At 31.0% G+C, this 23,085-nt stretch overlaps 3 protein-coding genes and 1 long non-coding RNA gene across 7 annotated transcripts; 2 read left to right on the top strand and 2 right to left on the bottom strand.

Annotated features, from left to right (window-relative positions):
• The first annotated feature begins 1,875 nt into the window (after positions 1-1,875).
• LOC128295167 (uncharacterized) lies at positions 1,876-4,490 on the top strand. Its single transcript, XR_008285496.1, has 2 exons — positions 1,876-1,984; positions 4,168-4,490. It is a non-coding gene; the product is annotated as an uncharacterized LOC128295167 (long non-coding RNA).
• A 4,923-nt stretch (positions 4,491-9,413) lies between these two features.
• LOC108456567 (protein VASCULATURE COMPLEXITY AND CONNECTIVITY-like) lies at positions 9,414-10,370 on the bottom strand. The gene is made up of 3 exons (XM_053030429.1): positions 10,205-10,370; positions 9,951-10,117; positions 9,414-9,830 (listed from the first exon to the last, which is right to left on the bottom strand). Exons 1-3 carry the CDS (start codon positions 10,298-10,300, stop codon positions 9,635-9,637), a joined length of 459 nt encoding a protein of 152 aa, XP_052886389.1. The 5' UTR covers positions 10,301-10,370; the 3' UTR covers positions 9,414-9,634.
• A 5,981-nt stretch (positions 10,371-16,351) lies between these two features.
• LOC128280744 (protein BRASSINAZOLE-RESISTANT 1-like) lies at positions 16,352-16,834 on the bottom strand. The gene has a single exon (XM_053019085.1). It carries the CDS (start codon positions 16,832-16,834, stop codon positions 16,352-16,354), a length of 483 nt encoding a protein of 160 aa, XP_052875045.1.
• A 2,077-nt stretch (positions 16,835-18,911) lies between these two features.
• Positions 18,912-21,348, top strand: LOC108454183 (uncharacterized). Of its 4 annotated transcripts, none has more exons than XM_017752555.2 (3): positions 18,912-19,081; positions 19,158-20,055; positions 20,468-21,348. In XM_017752555.2, the coding sequence occupies exons 2-3, from the start codon at positions 19,389-19,391 to the stop codon at positions 21,097-21,099; spliced, it is 1,299 nt and encodes a 432-aa protein (XP_017608044.1). In that variant the 5' UTR covers positions 18,912-19,081; positions 19,158-19,388; the 3' UTR covers positions 21,100-21,348. The 4 variants fall into 4 exon arrangements, with proteins under 4 accessions (XP_017608044.1, XP_017608041.1, XP_017608043.1 ...); XM_017752552.2 differs by having other exon boundaries at positions 19,189-20,055; XM_017752554.2 differs by having other exon boundaries at positions 18,912-19,056.
• Positions 21,349-23,085: the final 1,737 nt, after the last annotated feature.

The raw sequence follows: 23,085 nt of genomic DNA on the forward strand, positions 1-23,085 counted from the left end.
GCATTTAAAATATTAGAATGTGTTGTTGTAAGATATATTAAGCAATCAATCAAACTTCTAAAATATCCCTCATCAACTTTATCAGCTCTATCTTCTTTACATAGCTTCTCCTTTTGATTGATAGGAGTACTCACTTCTTTGCATTCTTCAAGTTTGAATTTCTTCAAGATTTCTTTGGCATACTTCTTCTGGTAGATGAATACTTCATGCTCAGCCTGTTAAATTTCCATTCGGATAAAAAAAGACATCAATCTGAGATTTGTCATTTAAAAAACCTTCATCATCTCCTGCTTGAATTCCTCAAGCAACCATGCATCATTTCCCATCAGTAAGAGATCAACATAAAGAGAGACTATCAAAATATCATTATTCTTACATTTGACATAAAGAGTGGTCAGACATATTTTTTTCAAAACCCAAGCTCAGCAAATGATTATCTATCTTACTGTACCAAGCTCTTGGAGCTTATTTCAGCCCATAAAGAGCCTTATTAAGAAGAAACAACTTCTCTTCCTCTCATTTTCTTCGTAAAACCTTTAGGCTACTCAACATAAATTTCTTCCTACAAAGTGCCATTTAAAAAAGCTAATTTTATATCAAGCTGATACACTTAAAAGTCTTATGGTGTCCAAATGAACAACTGGTACCAAGCTCCTTGGAGCTTGTTTCAGCCTATAAAGAGCCTTATTAAGAAGAAACAGCTTGTCTTCTTCTCATTTTCTTCGTAAAACCTTTAGGCTACTCAACATAAATTTCTTCCTACAAAGTGCCATTTAAAAAAGCTAATTTTACATCAAGCTGATACACTTAAAAGTCTTATGGTGTCCAAATGAACAACTGGTGCGAAGATGTCTAAATAGTCCACACCAAAAAATTGTGCATAACCTTTGACCACAAGTCTTGCTTTGTGCTTATTGACTGAGCCATCAACATTAAGCTTGGTTCTGTACACTCACTTGACTCCAATCACCTTCCTATCATGGGGTCGGTCAACCAACTCTCATGTTTTGTTTTTCTCAATCATGAACAGCTCCTTCTTCGTTGCAGCCACCCATTTTATGTCCTTCACTTTCGCGACAAAGTCTGCAGGTTCACATTAGCTATATTACATATTGCATAAATGTCAGTGAGTAACCTAGTACCCCTTATTGGAGCATCATCCACCAACTCATTCAGCTAATTTTCATCTTTATTTGTAGTTGAAACAGGAAATTTAAGCTTTAGATCTGCTGTGCTTTGGCCACTTTTCTCATCCCAGTTCCACTATTCATCTTCCACGAAATGAACATCTCTGCTTGTAACAATTTTCCCAGACTACGGTTGGAAAATTTTATAAGCTTTTGCAACAGTGCTATAGCCGATAAAGACTCTTAGAAGTGCCTTTTTGTCTAACTTGTCTCTCTTGATCTGTGGAACGTGAGTGAAATACAAACAACCAAAAATTTTGAAAAAATTAAAAGATGGTTTATGATTATACCAAGCCCCATATGGTGTTTAATCCTTAACTGCTTTAGTTGTAACAGCCCGATTTTGGGCCTAGTCGAAACAGTGGTTTCGGGACCACTATTTCGAGGCTAGAGAAAATTATTTTAGTATTATTTTATGTGTTATAATATAATTTTATAAGTGCATGTAAATTTTGGTAAGTTAATTTTAGCAATTTCTAGTCCAATTTCGAAAAAGGACTAAATTGTGTAAAAGGTAAAAGTTGTGTTTTAATACCTAAAGGTGTTAAATTGCCTTGTATCTTAAATTGGGGGTATTTAAAGTGAAATTAGGCCATTGAAAGTGTGATGGCCGGCCATGGGAGACAAAATTGTTGAAAAGTCAAAATTAGATGAAATTTGGTCACCAATTTTGACTAGTTTTATTATTAACAAATCAAAAAGAAAAAGCTATCATTTTTCTCTTCTCCTTCACCGAAATATGCAGCAAAGAAAGGGTTTTGAAGCTTGAAAATTTCAGCAACATATTTCCCTTGCTTGTAAGTGATTTTAATGTCTTTGCTTGATGATTTTTACATTTTTGGAACCCCTAAAGCATGAGCTTTCATATGAGGGGTCTATTTTGCAAAATGATGAAGAGTCTAGGGTTTTGCCATGAGATTAAATGTGTTGTTTTCTGTGTTTTTATGGAAGATTATGAATCCTAGTTGTCTAATAAACAACTTTTGTGAAAGAAATTGCATGAAAACACCTTAAAAAGGGCTAGATTGCTAAGTTGTAAAATGAGTTATAAATGTGTGAAATAGTTGAAATTATGAGTTGCTATAGTTATGAAAATGGTTCATCTAGACTCAAGGAGTAAAGAAATGTGATAAAAATTATTTTACGAGCCTAGGGGTAATTTGGTGATTTTGGCAAAATATAGGGGCAAAATTGTAAAAATTGCCCAAGTGTGTCAATGGACTAATTTGATCAGTACATTGTTTTAATAAGTTGAATGTGATATTTTAGATGATGAAAATCGAGATTTGGACCTAGAACGGAAAGAAATCGATTAAGGGATAATTACGTCTTTTTTTTCACCTTTGTGGTATCAAAGTAAGTTCATGTGTAAATAATGTAGTATAATTGTTATTTTTAAGTTATTGATATTAAATATATGATATGCTGATTTTTATCATGAAATATATGCTTTGTGGTTATTTTTGAATAAAATGCAAGTTATGTGTATTATCTGTTAAATATAAAGTGCTACCGAGTATTGGTTTCGGTATTTTATGGAAGATGGCAAGGATATGTGTTCGAGGAAAATCCCGTTTGAACCTTAGGAATAGATTAGGATACAAGTGACATGTCACTAGGATGGTTGAGTATCCGAACTCGTTGAGTTGAGTCCGAGTTCACTTATGGATGCGAATGTTCGAACTCGTTGAGTTGAGTCCGAGTTCGTGAGATGTAACTAGGCATCCGAGCTCGTTGAGTTGAGTCCGAGTTCACTTATGGATGCGAACACCCGAGCTCGTTGAGTTGAGTCCGAGTTCACTTATGGGTGGGTTACATGGTAGCTTGGCTACATATGTGGCACTTATGTGCAAACTTTCCATGTATCCGAATTATATTCCGATGTGTTCAACGGGTAAAATTCTACTCAAATGGAGGAATACTCGAGATGAAAGGGACGTATTGGTAAATGTTGTGAAATAAATACTTTGAACAGGTATGTACTTAACCCTCGGGTTGAAAACTCGACATAACAACAATATGGTAAGATGGTAAATAAAAATGTGATATGAATGTCTCGGTGATGATTATACAAACGATGTTGTATTAATTTTGTGAACAATGATCATGAATGAGTAATTTAGCCTTGACAGGTTTGAGTTACTGCAGTAGTGTAACTTTGAAAATACACTAAAAATAGTGGAAAATGAGTTAGAGGCAGAATAAAATATGGGATTAAAGCTTAATGAGTCTATTTTCACATGAAAGAAACAGGGGAAGAAAAAGAATTCCATATTGTGTGATATTTAAATTCTTGTGAAACAGGGTCTGAATGAATTTGAGATCCCCTGTTCTGACTTTATAAATTCACCAAAAATTGTAAAAAAATTATTAAGAGTCATATCTTACATTCATGGATTCCTTATTGAGTCTATTTTTAGGAGAAATAAACGGCATGGTTGTTGGAATTTATTACAGGGAGAAATTCGGTTTGTAGTGCACAGGGGTCAGAGTGGTCATACCCTGAAATAGGGGAGACTTTAACTAATAAACTCTACTAATTGGCCCAACCAAAAATTCTAGAAAAAAATTAGTAAGTATAAATATGAGTCTAGTTTCAAGAGAAATATACGAGAACATTATTCGAGTCTTTTACTATGAGATAATCGAACTTTAGTACAAAAGGGTCAAAACTGTCAGACAGTGAATCAGGGGTAACTTTGAGGAATAAACTGTACTATTTGGCTTAACCAAAAATTCTGGAAATTTTATGGAAGAAAGGAAAATAAGTCTAGTTTCATGGAAAATTAATGGAACTTAATTCGGAGATTCGTAGCTCCAGATATAAATAATTTAGTGACCGTTGGTCAGAAAGACAGCTTGTAGTGAACTTGAGAATATGTTGTAAACATTGATAAAACAAGTTAATGAGTTGCTTATTGTTTTCATATGAACTTACTAAGCGAAAGCTTACCCCCCTATTCTTTCCCATGTTTTCTAGAGTTTCCAGGTTAGCTTGGGTTGGAGGCCGTCAGAGATATTATCACACTGTCAAGCTAACGCTATTGGTGTAGTGATTTCAAGTACTTTGAGCCTATGGCATGTATTGGAGTTTAAATATTAGAGTATGTGATATGGCTTTAACCATATGTGTTGGCCTATTTTGATTATGGGGTTGTAAATCTATTTTGATTATGCATGCTTTGTGATGGACATGAGGTTTGATGACATGTTGATAGCTATAGCATTAATATGGTAAAGATGAAAGAAAAACTTATTGTAATGGTTGCATGTGAAATTACAATGGTCATGTCAAGTTAGGAAGGTTTAAGTGCCTAATTTTGCCATGTTGTATGTTATTGTATAAGTATGCGTGTACCTATTGTGAGTGTGAAAAAATGGCTTGGAAAATAGCCTTGTATTTGTCCAGGTTTTTGGACACGAGTTTGGGACACGAGCGTGTCCCTAGCACACGGGCGTGTGCTCTATACCCACACGGGTGTATGAAGCCTTGTTGCAAGAGATTTTCTAAGTTTTTCATGAGTTCTCGGTTGGGTCCCGAACCACTTCGGATGTATGTTTTGGGCCTTGTAAGCCCGTATATGGGACAGATTGTATGTGAAAATAAAAGTTTTTAATTATTTGAGATTTCATGGCCCTGTTTAGTATGAAAGTGTTAGTAAAAGTCAGGTAACACCTAGAACCCCGTCCCGGCGTCGGATGTGGGCGAGGGGTGTTACAGTAGTGGGTAGTTTATTCTACAAGAAAGTCGCGGTATGAGTTGCTTCTACCTAGAACTTTTTAGGTAAATTTTTCTCATGCAACATACATCTAGTCATGTCTAAGATGTATTTGTTTCGCCCTCTCACTAACTCCATTCTGTTGCGGAGTATAGGGAGCTATTAACTGATGCTCAATGCTAGCTTCTTCACAAAATGCATTGAAATTTTTTGATGTATACTCCTTGCCATTATCAGACCTTAATATTTGAATGTGATTGTGACTTTGATTTTCCACAGTCTTCTTGAATTTCCAAAATACTCCAACCACTTTTGAGTTGAATTTTAAGAAGAAAATAGAACACATTTTTGTAAAATCATCAATAAAAGCAGCATAATATCGGCTACCTGCTAATAAAGAAGTTCTTTGAGGTCCAAAAATGTCCGTGTGAATCAATTGCAACTTACAAGTGGCTCTCCATGCTGTCTTGGGAAATGGTTTTCTATTTTGTTTTCCAAATTAACAAGCTTTACATGTCGGTATGTGATCAACAATTTTCGAAAGATCAATTCTCATCCTTTTATACTTCATCTAAAGTATCCCCTGATGGTGATAGTGTTCGAGCCTTTTACGCCACAGCATTGTGATGCTTTCTTTGACTAGAAAAGTTTATTGCTCCTCATGCATTGGATTGAGAGAAAAACTCCTTCTTGTCATCTTAACTTCGAACACCTTCTGTCTTGTAGCATCCTTTATCACACATGCCTTTTCCATGAACTTCACTTTGAATCCCTTCTCTACTAATTGACCAACACTAGATAGGTTTTGATCAATATCAGGTACATAAAAAACATCAGTAATAAATTTGGTACGTGAACAGCTTGTAATGGCTATAAACGTGCGCTTTCCTTTGACTACAATGTAGTCATCGTTCTCAATTCTGACATTCTTGGACTCGGTATTCTCCAGTTCTTTGAACAAATCTTTGTCATTTGTCATATGATTAGTGCAACCACTATCAATGAGCTAGCTTTCACCTATTTCACGACTAATGAAACAAGTTGCAACAAAAAAGCTGATCTTCTTCTTCTTGATCTGCCACTTGTGCTTCATCTCCTTACTGCAGATTTTTGTACTTACAAATAACAGCTTCATGTCCCATTTGGTTACACTTGTTGCACTTTGCATCTAGTCTTCTCTAGCACTTGAAAAGAAGGTGACCTTTCTTGTCGCAATGTTGACATGGAGGATAAATCTTCTATTTCTAGTTTTACTTTTGTTCCCAAATGCAAATCTTTCTCCACTCGCAGTGTGAATCTTTTTATTCTTTAGCCTTCTGTTATTTCCATCATCTTGATGCTTAACTAGTAGAGCACCTTCAACGGCCCCTTATTGCCTTATTACACGCCTTTGCTTTTGTGCTTGTAAAACACTTAAAAGTTCCACCAAAGTAATCTTTTACATATCCTTCGTGTTCTCTAAGGTGGTGATGGTAGCCTCAAACTTTTCAGGTACTGTTACAAGGATTTTCTCCACAATTCTTAAATTTGCTAGAGATATACCTAGCAATCTGACCTTATTAGCTATGTTAAGGAGCCCTTCAGAATACTCCTTGATTATCTCAGTCTCCTTCATCTTCTGTAGCTCAAAATCACGTACAATATTCAACACTTGCATCCCACAAATTCTCTTATCTCCCTCGTACTCAGTCTTAAGATAATGTCATATCTCCTTTGCTGACTTTAGAGACATAATTCGTGTGAAAATAGTTGGTGAAACTGTAGCAAACAAATAGGCTTTTGCATTTGATTTTTTTGTCTTTTTTTCTTTTTATGTTTTGATCTATGCCACGGTGGGGTTGGTAGGCAATGTAGGAATCTCGTAGTCTTCTTCCATTGCTTCCTAAAGATCTATAGCCTCTAGGTAAGTCTCCATTCGTACTGTGCAAATCTAATGATTATCTCCATAAAAAATAGGTGGCACAATTGAAGGTAAATTAATTTAGTTTCCATAATGCAGGAAACACTAACATATGACCCTTAAGAAAAAGGCTTTGATACCAACTGTTGGTATTTTATCAGAAAAGAAAAGAAAAGAAAACTAAACTGATGAATATTATTCAACAAGGTTCACAATTTATACTAAGTGAAAACAACAACCCACTAACAATATGTTCCTCATCAAACATAAATTCAAATAACAAAACACTTAAAAATAGCAAACATAAAAATAACAAACACTAAAAATAGCAATTCTAAACACATAAGTTAATAGAGATTGCTTTTATCATCTAAAAGTGCTTTTAAACTTCTAAAAGCATTCCCGAATGGGCCTTAAGTCAGAGGCGGATTTAGGGGGCTGGCAGGGGCCCCAACCCCCCTAAAATGGAAATTTTACCATTTTGGCCCTTTCAATTTAAAAAAAATTAAATTAATAAAGGTAAAATTACACTTTAACCTCTTAAAAATGATAAAGAAAAATTGATTTAATTATTTAAGAACTATAAAGATATAGACAATTTAATTTCAGCCCCCCTAAAATTTTTTCCTAGCTTCGTCCCTGCCTTAAGTATGAGTTCTCTTTTGCGGTGAAAAATTAAAATTACTTTCAAGTTAAAAGTGTTTTTCCATCGCAAAAGTAACGAAGAACACACGACTTTTAGAATTAAGAGTGAGTTGAAGAAGTATTTTTCCACCCAAAAACAAAAGTTGAAATTTAAATGCTTTTGACTTTAATATTTGGGAGAGAAAATTATTAAAATACCTTATTTATATTAACTATTTAAAATTTATATAAAAATTAGATTAATGTATATTTTATATTCCATTATATTGAATTATTTAAATTTTCATATATGATTAAATGAAATTATTTAAATATAATTTATCATTATATTAAATTATTTAAATCTCATTTGTTATTATATTTAATTTTAAAATATTTTTTATCAATAATTTTATAAATAATTTATATTAATTACTTAAAATGTTTTTACACTTTATATTTTATATATCATTATATTAAATATTTTAAATATCACGTAACTAATTTTTACTTTCTTACTGTTGTGCACTAATCGATTTTTTGGGTTTTGGTTTAGTCGGGCAGGGTGGACTGGTCAGTCAATATAAGAACACTTCAATTGTTACAGAAAAGTTGTTGCGTTGGATATTATAATAAAAAATTCAGAAACGAACTTTATCTGTCAAAGTTTCTAACAGGACCCATTGTTCGTTCTTGCTATCTATCGTAATATATCTACCTCTACCGATGAGGTCTATAAAGATCCAAAAGGACCTAAAGTCGGAAGCCATCAACTTTCATCTTCAACTCTAAAGCTCCACCAAAAAGGTTATTGGACCTCTCCATAGTAGCCCCAATATGCATAGCGAAACGGAGAAGAAGAAGTTTTATCTAAGTTAGTCTCCAAAGACATATCTTTCAACACCACAACTTGGCATTCAAAAAACCAAGGACAACCTCTAAGCACCTTGTTTTTATCATCACATTCTCAAACTTGATAGGGAATATAAGTTCGACTGTAAATCAATAAAAGGAAATTTTCCTTTGAGCTTCCAAAGTCTCTTTATAGTATTTTTGAAGGCATCCCTAAGATAGTTTTTTATGAACCCATACCAAACAAAAGAGGAATAACCCTTCACCATCTTTAACCTACGAAAGTATACTTCTATTGGTTCCATTGCAAGACAATCCAACTCCTCCTCCAACAACCTTCCCATGTCATGATCTGCCATAGACAGAGAGAGAGAGAGAGAGGAGAAGAAACAAAGACAATAAAAAATTAAAAAAAGAAAACCTACCAACCACTCTAGTCGCACCCCACCTCTGATAGTCAAAACAACCTATAGAGCACCGAAACATACTTTGAAAAGGAAGAGTTTTAGTAGGTTTTTTTTATTATCAATCTCTCAAACATACTAAGACAACACTTAACCTTTGTTGGATAAGCCCAAATTTAAATCAAAACTAATCATACTGATAATATATAAATATATATATATTTCAATAGCAAAGATCTTTTTAAATAATAAAAGATGGGAAGGTAGGATTGTTAGAACTTTAATTAGAATTTCAATCATATTAAAAATGTGAATCAATTGGGTCTGCAACAAAAAAGTTATTCCAATCAATAATTGCAGTTAGTTGATATTACTGTTATAGTCAATGAAAATACTACTGGGGTTAACTCAATATGATTCCAAAAGAAAGTTTTTTTATCTTGATTCCTTAGGTTTGATAAATAATGTTGGTGACTCTATTAGAAACTTTTATGCAACTTTATTACACTCGTGATACGAAAATAATTACCCAAAATGTGATCAATTTGGGGATAAATTAATCTCCTTTTTAAACAACAAAAATTGAAGATTGATATATTTAGACATGACAGGAAATTTTCCCATTGAAACTAATTGCCTTTGCCAGTTTTGATTTTGCGCTTTTTTTCTCTCATTACCAAAGCAAAGGAAGTTACAACGTTATCTCGTCTATGTCTGTGGCTTTGTCTGAAATCTGAATACTTTTTCAAACCCTAGTTTCACTGGTTAACACCTTAAGCGATTTCCAGAGACAGGAAACAATTTTTTTTTTTTAAAAGACAAAAGGTTTGGAGTTCCGTCATCAATGGGAGCCCCAGTTTGAGTTTGCAGCTCCATACAAAAATAACATAAAATCGCTCTCATACGAGTACAATGATCCGAGCTTTAATATATATTGAACATATCCTTCTAGCCGACGGCTACTTCATTTTGAAAGCTTACATTTGCAGAAATATATAATCCAACACTTAAAATTCCATGAACAAAGCACAGTATCCCTCCTACAAATAGAAAATAGTGATGCAAAACCAGGCATGACCCTTTTAATTTGGCATTCTCCATCATTCCTACTACCAGTGATGGAAATCCGACTGCCACTACAATCCTGATAAATCACCGCCAGAACCCACATTTAATAATGGGATACTCTAAATTGACATGAGAATACCAACCAAGCATTTTAATGGCAGTCCAAAAGCTTAAACAAAAAAAAAAAAAAACATACCAGGAAAGAACGAGACAGCCGAACCAGAATTTCCTGTTAGCAGATGACTTCTCAAGCTTTTCAGTGCAGCACATACACATACAGCCACCAAGCAATTTTGTGAAGATATGGGATGAAGCTAGTAGAACAACTGCTATCAACCCAAGCTTGAAGGCTTTATTATTTGGCTGTTCACACTCGAATCTCATCCGTTAAAACATTTAGTAAATTGTGATGAAATCAAATATCAAAGAAATGCATATGCATGTATGTACCTTGTCTTTGGTAATGTGTGCTTGGATGCTGAGAAAACCAGCAGCAAAATCTAGAGTAACAATCAGCAGACAAATAAAAGCACCAGCTTTTGCCATTTTCCCACCTCTAATTAACCAAAGAGCAATGAGGATATCAGAAGGCCTTTATAGAAAATTTTGAATGAACGAGTTCACATGTAAAAAGGGGAGCTTAGAATGGTAAAGTGCTTAATTTCCCTTTCTCTGCATGAAAGTAGACTTAAGAGACGACAAAAAAATACCGAATTTCCAACATTATAGTATATATCCTCTTCTTTGAACTATTGAATTTATGACCTTGCACTTGTTCATTGTTTGGTCGTTATAATTTTTGGAAGCTGAGAAAATTTCTGTCACTGATTGTCCGAATTTGTTTGGACTTTAAGACTCTTCGGCACATGTAAATTTGGACCTTGATATGTATCAACTCTGCTTTTTAAATCCGGAAACAGTCGTCTCACACATGTGACTTCAGTCATATCACATCCTATTTTTCCTGGTAATGTAATGAGTGTTTAAAATATGAATAAATGCTTATTTAATAGATCACTACTAAAATTGTTTATGTTATTAGCCCTTATACTTGTATAGAATTTTGAGATTTGGTCTCTATACTTTAAAAGATAAAAATTTAATTATTCTATTTTTTAATTTAAAAATTTTAGTCTATTCATTATTGTCATTAGTAGTTTCTATTAAAACTATCAATTTAACATGTTTATTTTTGTCAATCATATACTATGTCCTATATTATGAGAATAGTCTAATCAAAATTCCAAATTTGACAAATTTTAATAAAAATTATTATTATTTATTTTAATGCCTGAATTGATACTTTTAAATAAAAAATAGGATTTATTTTTTAACTTTTTAAGTATAGAGATTAAATCTCAAAGGATTAATAACTTATTTTAACATAATTAAAAAAATTATAAACAGATTTTATAGCAATCATAACTCATGAGTGAACCTGTAAACTAACTCTTCAAAAAAATATTTTAATACAAAAGTCAAATGGATTAAGTATAGATTTGCAAATAAAATTAAAAGTAAAATTCATTAATTAATATAATATATTTTTGTTCATGAATATTATGATATTTATCATTTATAAATGTTACAATAATTTATTTGACTTTTCAATTTTATAAAACAAAAGTTATTTTAGCCATTCATTTAAATTTTCATTTCTTTTAGCCCTTAAATTTACAATATTTGTCAAATCACCCCAAAATGAATGAAAAGTTAATGTTTGTTAACTTTATCGACGTAACATCCACATGGTAATCTATGTGTGTGCCGTTAGCAATTAATTAATTTTTAAAATTAAAAATATTCTTTATAATTCTTATAATTTTTTAATAATTTTAATTTTTTAAAAATTAACTAATTGATGATGTGACATTCACATGGCAATCCATGTGGATCAGCAAAGTTAATAGATGTTAATCTTTTCCATCCATTTGGGGATGATTTGATTAATACCACAAGTTTAAGAGTAAAAGACATATTTACAAAATACATTATCTTTTTATATTCTTGTGAATAATTTTAATTCAAAATATTTTTAAATGATATTATTTCATAAAATAAAATATTTTATAAAATAAAATTGGTATGTAATTTTATAAGAATAAAAAATTTTAAAAAGAAATTGAAAATTGGAAGTGTTTTAAATAAACATTTTATAAACCTTTTCAAATTATAAAATTAAAAATTAAATAAGAAATAAAACTTATTGATGGAAAATAATGTTAATTGTAACTCTCTCTCTTTTTTTTTATTATCAAAACACTTATGGAAATATAAAATGAACATCTAATTGCTTTTTTTTTCATGCTCATTAGTTAACTTATTTTTAACATATTATTATTTACACAAACTAAAATACCTTTTTTTTTTTTCTCTAAAATGTTGGGCCTGAATTCAAACAGGATAGAACCCAATTTTGAAGAATGAAATTGGGTTTAAGTCTTTAATTATGGGCCTTTTTGGTTGAATCATTTACATTTAATTAACTGAATGGAATTAAAACAGGATAATGGACAGTCCCTGACAATAATAAATCTGATTTGTATTTGGGGCTGCTGCCTTTAACTTTTCATTTCAGTTTTATTCTAATATATTTTTTAATCATTTGAATTTGATTCAGACTATTATATTTTTATGGTTACTGACTACTATCTTTTTTCTTTTCTTAATTCAGCCCTTAAATACTTACATTTGAATTTGTAATTTATGGTGAGTCAATGTTGTAATTAAAAAGGTATAATAAATTATTTGACTTTTCAATTTACAAAATGTGTATTTTAGTCTTTCATTTAATTTTTTCATCTTTTTTAATTCTTAAACTTATAATTTTGTCAAATCACCCTAAACTTGATGGACAAATTAATATTTGTTAACTTTGTTGACGTGACATGATATAGATGATATATCAACATTTAATTAATTTTTAATAATTTTAATGACTTTAACTTTTAAAATATTTTTAAATTTTTAAATTTTAAAAATTAATTAAATATTGATGTGACATGTCATTCACTTGACAATCCATAAATAATTTAAAAATTAAAATTTTCATATAATTTAATTTAACAAAAGAACACAAATTTAACATAAAACAAAAATAATGTTTTATAAAAATGGAAGATGACATAAATAATATAAAATTGATATGTTTACAATGGTAGGGCAAAATTGAAGCACGGTAATGGCACGTCCCAGCATTAAATTGGGTTCATAAACACAGACCAGACCGACCGCTTAACCATTGACTTCCCTTTGAACGCCCATGGCATTTCCGTGGCCTTTATTATTATTATTTTGTATTCCCAATTGCCTCACACTTTTGTAATATTTAAAAAATAATAATAACAAAAGAAACTCATTTAAAACAGAAAAAGGAAAAAGAAATGGAGTGTTTGATAGAAGAGGAAGGTGAGAAAGCCAAAAAAGAAGAAAGGAAACTCGTATTTAGTGCGTCTTTTTCACAACTTTTTGTTTTGGAATCGAAAAGTTGCATAGAGATTAGTGTCCAAAGGTAATTATGAGTTACTCTCTTTTCTAAACACTGCATTTGCTTTTGCTTTTGCTCCCTCCATTTCATTCATCAACTTAATTTCCTTTCTTTTATCAATATTATTACAGTTGTTAATTCTAATGGAATCTTTATAAATTTAATGTTATTACCAATACCAAACCGTTGTATTTATATTAGTTAAAGTGTTTCAATGTTTATTATGCTAAAACGGTAGTTTTTTTTATTTTATGTAAATAGTAATTATCATAAAGAAGTTTCTAGATTTCTGTAACAAAAAGTTTCTAGAAAGGTAAATTAACACCAAAAAAATAAATAAATAAATAAAATGGGTCAACATATATAGCTAAATTTATTTATTCAATAAAAAGCTAACTTAAACGAAACTATACATTTATAGATAAAAATAAATCAAATCCCTTTAAAATAAAATTAATATTATTCTAAACTATGCGTCATTAGCAACTAAGATTGCACCAGGATTCATCTAACATTCATCTTCTTATGGTTCTAAAGCCAATTACCTATTTATAATAGTTTTGATCATCATAGCATTAATTACCAGTCACCATAAAATCATTCAATCAATAGGACTCAGAATTCTCACTTCCAGCCCCAAAGTTTTTTTTTTACAAGTAAGTCCATCGTTTAAAATTCATAATTACCAGTATTATATAATTACTTTTTGATATAGTAATATAGTATGACTATAGAATACATATAAAATTTTGAATGTATGTATCATAAATGTTTTAAAGTTTTTATTTGATTATAAATATAATTTGCTAAAAGGAGCGATAAAATGTTTCCATACGCTATTCATTCATTAATATTCTTTTATGATTATGCTGCTTAATTAAAAATATATATTTTTTAAAACAAAATTCTCAAATAAAAAATTTATAATCACAATCACATTTAATATACCCTATAATTATTATTAAAATGGATAAATAAATTAATTAACAATTAAAACAAATCCCAACTTGAAATAGAAAAAAAATCATATTTGGGGTCACCGTCGTTCTCTCTAATTGGTTAAGAAATATGTTATGTTAAATTATATTTCAAGTTTCCAACTATAAATTACTATACTGCTTATCAACTTATAATGCAAAAGTAATAATTACTATAAAAAATAATTGCTTTCATAATAAGATAAATTGGATAAGACTTACTTCTCATGTACCCAAATATTTCTAAATATTATTACTTACTTCCAATGAAAAATGAATCCATAACAAAACTTGGTTATATTCCGTCAAATATAACCTTATATTATATATACTCATTCCTAAGCATGCCCATCATTATTATTATTATTACTATTTATGTTTAAAGTTTATAATTGTCCCCAATAACGTTATTTCAAGGTTTGAATTTCTCCCTTAATGATGTAATGTGTATTATCATTGCACCTAACTACTTATTATTATTATATTAAAATTTTGATTTTTGTTTATTCAACTTTCAAAATTTTAAAAATAAAAAGATATATATGATCTTTTGTCATTTTAGTACATTAGTATCATTTTGTTATAGTTTAATAATATAACTATCTAATTTATCAACTTAATTCATTCAGATGGATAGATTATTTTAACATGACACTTGGGAATGATGTCACATTAGTGGACATATAAAGGAGGCTTCTCAGGAAAATCCAAAATGAAAATACTAATAGGACATCCAATATGAAGTATAAATTGTGAGGTTCAGTAGAAAAAGGTGTTTAGTATATGCAGTGGCTCTTCATAATGATGATGTCGTGACAATGGTATTTGAACGCTGGCAAAGTGGTGATCTTGCAGTTGAACTATTAGTGGAGTTTGAAGATGTACGATGGATGTGGATTTTCTTTATTATTGTTCAAGCGATCAATAATCCTGATGATACAATATTAGATACAGATTCCCTCAATCTTTTCTGAGGTTAATATTTAAGAATAGATTATGCTTGTATTACAGGAGTTATGATGATGATGGATTCATCACTATTGAGCAAATTTTAATTGGTTGTAGCGTATCATCAAATATGGCTATAACTTCTGGTAAGAGATAGTCTTCCATAAAGTAAGTCCAAAATAAAATCGAGTCGTCTACTTCAGGTAAGATGTACTCTCCATTTGATTCATTCTGTGAAATGTCATGATGATGAAGTTGAAGAAATAAAAGATTTCACTAAATGTCAGGTAAGATGTACTCTCCATTTGATTCATTCTGTGAAATGTCATGATGACATTCATTTGGGGGGAAGGGCATTCGATCCACTCCCATTAAAGCACTATCTTCTTACATAGCAATCGTCAATATGTTACCAAATCATCGATATTAATATGACTCAAGGACATGAATTTCTCGAATATGCCCATGAAATGTTGGATTTCAGTTTCCTTCCAGTTGACTACATCAAAAAAGGTTATAGCTAGAAAAATCAAGGATTGAAACATTGAAAGTCAATAGATTACAAAACCATAGAATCTACATTGATTATTTATGGGGAAATGTATAAAATTGTGTGACAACTTCGAACTTCATATTTAAAGAAGAAAAATATTTAGGAAATTTGTAAATGTAATAGTTCGCATACATGCACTATTACAAATATATCGTAGAAGTATTCTAATTTGGGCTGCAACTTAGTCTAAGATTGTTTTTTTTTTTCATCCAATAAGGCATTGAAGGTGAAGCAAAAGGTAGTTGTACTACTCTACCATTAGTTTAGGGAAACACAAACTAATTTAAGGGCTGGCAGGAGCCTCGGCCCTCATAAAATAAAAATTTATTATTTAAATTTTTAAAATTTTAAATAAATAAAAATAAAATTATACTTTGATCTCTTTAAAATTATAAAAATTTAATTTAATTCTTTAAAAATTATAAAAATATAGACTATAAAAATTAAAATTTAATTCCATCCCTAAAATATTATTCTAGTTTCGCAACTGCAAAACACATACTCTCTTGACTATTATAAACGAAGTCGAAGGGTTTTCGTATTACAATCTAATTGTTTAAGAAAATGTAACTTTTCTCCCACCTTTTGTTATATTATTTCCAGCTTTCAGTGAGTAGACAAAACTTTGAACCTCATGCTTTCTCTCCAATCAAATCATTGGGAAAACTTTGTGGAGCCAAAGGTTTGACAAGATTAAACATTGTTGAAGTCGATACTTGAGATGTAGAAGGTGCAAACTTTTGAAAGCTTATCCATGGACCAAGTTTAACTGTGGATGTATCCAATTCATCGCATTTGGGTTTAGTAGGAGGGGCATGAAAATGACAATAGGTTGGGCTAACTGGTGCAAATACAACATAAAAAGGGTAGTTAAAAATGGCTATAAACTCTTTGGCAATGGTCTCCCAGTTAAGAATTGGGTTAGGGTTTCTGAAGGTTGGAGGTGAAAGTGGTGGTGTCCCGAGGGCAATATTTGAGATTTTGAGAGGAGGCAGTGTCGAAGGAATGTTGCTTTGAAGGAATGAAAGGAGACTAGACAGATTCTGGAGATGAAATTGATGGCGTTTCCATTGAGTGATGGAAAGTGGAAAGCGCGTCGACCATACCTTGGACATTTTCCAACTGGCACACCCGACTCGACACTTCTGCTTCTACCGTCAACAAGCTCATCTTTTCCTCGAACTCCTTATTTTTTTCCTTTCTTGTCGACTCTCTAAAACTTTTGTTTAATTCTTGGTTTTTATATATATATTTTTGGGTTGAAATTTTTGTGGATATTGTTGAATTTCTAAGTTGAACAATTTGTAGGTTTAATTCTGTTACTGTCACTAGTTCTAACCATTAAAATGGGTTCTTTATTTACTGGGGATTATGGAGCAATGAAGATGAGATAATGATGAAATTTTATTTGTTTAATGAAAAATTTGGGATAGTTTATGAGAAAAGAAAAGAAAATAGTTGAAAATTTTAATTTTAATTATATTTTATTTTCATAATTTTAAATTTTTAATGTATATTTTTATTTATTGAAATATTTGTTTTATATTTTATAAATTGTTTACAATTTTTTTATAAATTTATTTAAATTTTTGATGATGATGTCATGATCATGTGTTACAATCCTATACTGTCACTTATCCTAAACTCAACAATGTTATAAAAAAATTATCAAAATAGTTAACATAAAAAGGTTCAAGTACCAATATGAAAGGAAAAAACATTAAAGGTCTATTTAGTTTGATCAATCTTAGATTATGTTTTGTAATAAAATTATGAAAACATAAGCTATTACAAGTGGAATGTGAGATTATATTGTTTAGTTCATTTGTCGGAATCTAATATTTATGTGTTTGGTTGATTAATAAGATTACTTAAAAGTACATTTTACTCAATTATTCTTATTATAAAATTTATTTTTTAATAAGCTTAAATTATAATTATAATCATAATTAATGTATTAATAAATAAATTATTAAATAAAATATAGTAATTGTAATTGTAATATATGACATTTACTAGTTCACTATTTAATAAAATATTTAAGTAGTCTTAAATTTTATTTAAAAAAAACTTAAATTGATTAAAATAATAAAAACAAAGGAAAAATTGGTCTAAAATTTAAGATTACATCTCTAATCTAATATAACCTTTAAAAATGAGTCATAATGTGATACACCTTATATTACAATATTTTGACACTATCCGTAATCTGAGATTAAAGGATGATTGGAATGATGGCAATCCAAACACTATAATCTCATTTTAGAATGTAATATTATGGATTGTAATGTTACATTTGACGAACCAAATTCCCCTTAAATATCATCTAGGAGGAAGTGCCAAGTTCATATGCCAAAAATAAATTAAATTAGTTTTTTTATATAGACCTCGATATTCATGGGATTAAAATATAGTTAAATTTTAAAAAATATATTTTTAACCTCAAAAATTGAGTATTTAAAATTGAGATAGATTTGAATAACTTTTACAAAATGCATATTTTAAAGAAATAATCTCAAAACTACTTTAAATATTTTTAAAAATTATTAAAATGTAATATTGCAAAAATTCCCTAAATTTTATCTTATTTATAGTGTGGAATATTTAGATTAGTTAAAAAGAAGTATATTCTGATTTTATTAAAAAATGATTAATAAAATAAATTGAAATGAGTCACGAGATGTATAGTAGAAGTGAATACCCAATGCACTTACAATTAAATTAGGGGCCACTGACTTGGATTGGAAACCTTGAAATTTTCAAATTGGCCGCTTCCATTGAAATTATACTACTCTATATATGTTCTGTTAGAGACCTTATTTTAGTTTTCTTAATTTATAAATATATGATAATTATAATACATTAAGAAATAATGTCAACTCTAGATAAACAATGTGAACATAATAGCACTAAATATTTTAGATTGTTAGTTGTAAGCGTAAGAAGAACTACAATTTGATTGAAAACCATTCACTAACCACTTTAATTTTAATTTAACATATCCATGTGTATTTGGACCAAATTTAATTGTATTTTTTTGCATTTTAATAATTTATTTTAATTTCATTTATAATTGTAATTATATAAAAAATACAACTTGGAAATTTCAACATTAAAAGATAGAATTTGTTTAATTTTTCTTTTTAGTGTGTGATTATATATATATATATATATATATATAAATATATTATTAATCCTTGGCCTAGTGCTCATTGTTTTTATTTTTATTTTTATTTTTATCTTGTTTTCCTCTTCTTACATGGACAACCAATTAATCAGAAAAAGCTGAAAAACATATTTTCATGGAATGATGGTTAGTGATGAGCTAAGCTTTCATGTAAGAACTACCATACAACAGCATGGTACATTAAGTGTTCGATTGATTTATTTATTTATTTATTCTTGTTTTTATTATTTAATCTGGGTGTTGTTTTGCAGTTCTATTTTTGATGATGCTTTTCTTCCACAGGACATTTCTCAGCTGTTGAGTTTATTTGGTTCCAAATATGGTAATGAAATTGCTGTCAATGCGAGTAAAAATACAAAGCTAGAAGAAACCTAAGTTTTCATGGCCAAAAGTAAAGGTGGATTGCTAAAGAAGAAAGGTTGATTTTTTTTTTTTGAAGAAGAAGAAGAAGGAGGAAGAGGGAACAAAAAAAGAAAAAAAAAATGCCAACAGTTTGGTTTTCATTGAAGAGATCTTTACACTGCAAATCAGAGCCATCAGATGTTCATGACCCAAAAACCAGGAAGCAATTGAGTACAATATTGACAAGGAAAGCAGGGAGGTCTGGTTGTTCAAGGTCTATAGCAAACCTCAAGGATGTCATTCATGGAAGCAAGAGACATTTAGAGAAGCCACCCAGTTGTAGTCCTAGATCCATTGGGAGCAGTGAGTTCCTTAACCCTATTACCCATGAAGTTATTCTTAGCAACTCTAGGTGTGAGCTCAAAATCACTGGTTTTGGAGGCTTCCAAGATAGTCTCACTAATGGAGGTAACATGGATGCTAATGGCGGCGGCGGCGGCGGCGGCGGGAGCGGTGGTGGCTCAACTTTTGTTGGTACTTTAAGGCCTGGAACACCAGGGCCTGGAGGTCACCCAACAATGCATTATTTTAACCCTTCTTTTAGGAATTCTTCCACTACTACTCCTCCAAGGAAATCACCTTTCCTTGTATCAGAAAGGAAAGGTAGTGGTGGAAATGGGCATTCAAGCAATAGAGTTCCACTTGACGCAGACTCTAATGGAAGTTCTACAGTCACTTGTCACAAATGTGGAGAACAATTCAACAAATGGGAAGCTGCTGAAACTCACCATCTATCTAAGCATGCTGGTAATTTCTTTTTTGGATTCCATTTTTGTTTTTTCTCTCAATTTCTTCAAAGATGCAACCTTTCCATTTATCGTAAAATCTCTTCTTTGCTTTTCCTCCATTGTTTTCTTATCTTCTTGGTACTTTTTATCATCCACTTTCCTCTGACCACACATCCTAGCTTTATTTTTCTAGCCATGTTTGTAGACTTATCCAAACCTGGAGAAAAACCCAGATATAGTTTAAATTTTCTGCACATATTTTGGTTACAAGATCCAAGTTTAAATGCCCTTTTTTTGTTGTTGGTAATTTGATTGGATATGGCCATACTTTCTTCAAAAAAATAATTCAAGCAGATAAGATCCAGTGTGGGGTTTTGTTTTCATAATTAACTTTTCATTATCAGTTGTTAAACATTCTCCATCTTTGGCAGTTACTGAACTTGTGGAAGGCGACTCATCTAGGAAGATTGTTGAAATCATATGCCGAACAAGTTGGTTAAAGTCTGAGAACCATTGTGGCCGGATTGAAAGGGTTTTGAAGGTCCACAACATGCAAAAGACTCTGGCTCGATTCGAAGATTATAGAGAAATGGTGAAGATTAAAGCAAGCAAACTTCCCAAGAAACATCCTCGGTGCATTGCTGATGGAAATGAGCTCTTGAGGTTCTATGGCACAACCGTGGCATGTTCTCTTGGTCTAAATGGCTCCTCAAGTCTTTGTATATCCGAAAAATGTTGTGTATGTCGAATTATTAGGAATGGCTTCTCTGCCAAGAAAGAGCTCAAGGAAGGACTTGGTGTTTTTACAACTTCCACAAGTGGACGAGCTTTCGAGTCCATTCAAATTCTCGAAGACGATCCATCTATAAGGAAAGCTTTAATAGTTTGCAGAGTAATAGCTGGACGAGTTCATAGACCTTTGGAGAATATACAAGAAATGGCAGGCCAAACCGGGTTTGATTCATTGGCCGGGAAAGTCGGTCTATATTCGAACATCGAAGAACTTTATCTGCTCAATCCCAGAGCTCTACTTCCTTGTTTTGTGGTAATCTGCAAACCTTAGAAGACACAAGTTGTGACTTTATGAAAGTTATGTGAATCCCTTTTTCCTTGGTAGAGTTTTTCTTTTTTGGAAAGAATTCTCATTCTTCTTGCAATATTCTTGTTAATTGCTGATATGTTCTGGTTTTTCATGCAATTATATTGCTTCTTTTGTGTTTAGGAACTGTATTGTAGATGAAAAATGTGTGCAAAAATTTATATTTCATCAACCATGATTGAATATTTCAAGCTTCATTACAGTTTTTTCAAATATATGCACTTAATGATACCTTTGTCAGCCTTTTGGATAAGAGATCCAGATATTGACATATATAGAGACAAATCCAGGATTTGAAAGATAGATATAATTCTGTAATCAATGGAATCTTTTTGTTTTCCCTCTCTTTTGAAAAAGGTACAATAATTTGATTATTGATTAAGCATTCCAACGAGTTACATGATTGCTTACATATGTCTGTGTGTGTATATCATAGGGGTTAGAGATAAAGTTAAATTGTTGTCTTGTTGATTTCATTTTATAAAGTTGTAAATCCACTCAAGAAACATGTAAGGGACAAGTTTATTAATTAATGAAGCATGGACCATGTTTAGATTCAAACTCAATGGAAATTAGTGATTTAAGAACATGGAACTCTTCTAAGCATGTTTTAGTGTTTTCTGGTATGGCTCTCTTAGGAAAAACAATGAACAAAAAATAATAATGAATGTTAATGTCCACTAGCTACCATCAAAACACGAATAGACATGTGGTCCTGGCTGGACAAGGTAAGGCTCAAATAATTTTTTAATCCATTCCAACAGGACAAATACCTTGAAAAGACTGCATCTTAGACATGGTCTTGCAATCCTAATTTTAATTACATTAGTTTTAAGATTTGAATGTCACCGTCTGTAAAAAAATAAACACCCTTCTTTGTTTCCCTCTCTTGAATTTGAAACTATAAATTTTACTGGTTACTTGGAAGCATTTTTTTACAGCTTCTATATGAGTATGGATTTTAATTATGTCATCTTCTTACTGCAACATCAGTACAGCTTTTAAAAGCTCTCTGGCACATGCATCTCATAAATGAATGCAAACCCTCTTCTCTCTTCTCTTAAAAAAAGAAAAGAAGAGAAAGAACATAAATTCTAGACATCGAATTCCATTAAATAATGTCTTAACTATTGGATTGGGGGTAGTTTGGAAGCAGATGAAAACAAATGGAAGATATTTATTTCCTCCATTTTAAAATTGAACTCCAATTCCGGAACTGATTTAGACTCTTCATCATCATGTGGGCTGTCACCTTCCTGAGCTATTCGCAGTTGAAGTCAATATTTTTTGATAGGTTAAACTAAAATTTATGATTCATTCAGATTTTGTACTGTCAATATTTTCTGTTTCAGGAGTAATTATTAGAAAAACTACTTTGAAATCATCACTCAAGAAAAATCCAAATAGCCCTACTAGAATCAAGTTTAGTCTATGAACATTTAAACTTAGAATAAGTTATGCTATGTATTTGCAGGATCATTAGAAGACTATATCCTTGTATACATATCCGAATATTATGAGTATCGATAAAGAGTCGAAGCTACATAGGTTTAATTACTACTCCCTTAGCTTCTGCTTCCAGGAATCAACTAACCATGTTAAAAGGTGGCCGTTCTTTTGTTTGACTGCAATGGCATGGCTAGTTATTGGCTCAACAGGATTAAAAAAAATGCACAACTTTAGAGTTCATTTTATGGCAAGCTGGGTGTTTTGAGTTCATAATACCATTTGGATACAAATGTGATCCCTTGAAGCTACTTTTGTCATTGGTAAGAAAATTGAAGTTAGCCTAGAAATGGTCCCAAATCAAGCAAAGTGGGATAGAATAATCTTATAACCAACCCTGGACCATTAATGGAAAGAAGTTGGTTGAGTTAGTTGAAGAATTAGCTTTTGCATTAAATATGTAGATTATGTATACATTCTGCAACAATTTCCAATCCAATGGAA

This window comes from Gossypium arboreum, chromosome 1, assembly GCF_025698485.1.
Source record: "Gossypium arboreum isolate Shixiya-1 chromosome 1, ASM2569848v2, whole genome shotgun sequence".
NCBI lineage: Eukaryota > Viridiplantae > Streptophyta > Magnoliopsida > Malvales > Malvaceae > Gossypium > Gossypium arboreum.

Coding starts and splice junctions, on each gene's coding strand:
- LOC128280744 (XM_053019085.1), bottom strand. CDS start 16,834: ATGTCCAAGGTATGGTCGACGCGCTTTCCACTTTCCATCACTCAATGG.
- LOC108454183 (XM_017752555.2), top strand. CDS start 19,389: ATGCCAACAGTTTGGTTTTCATTGAAGAGATCTTTACACTGCAAATCA. Junction 20,056..20,467: donor CCATCTATCTAAGCATGCTG/GTAATTTCTTTT, acceptor CATCTTTGGCAG/TTACTGAACTTGTGGAAGGC.
- LOC108456567 (XM_053030429.1), bottom strand. CDS start 10,300: ATGGCAAAAGCTGGTGCTTTTATTTGTCTGCTGATTGTTACTCTAGAT. Junction 10,118..10,204: donor CACACATTACCAAAGACAAG/GTACATACATGC, acceptor GAGTGTGAACAG/CCAAATAATAAAGCCTTCAA. Junction 9,831..9,950: donor GGCTGTCTCGTTCTTTCCTG/GTATGTTTTTTT, acceptor GTGATTTATCAG/GATTGTAGTGGCAGTCGGAT.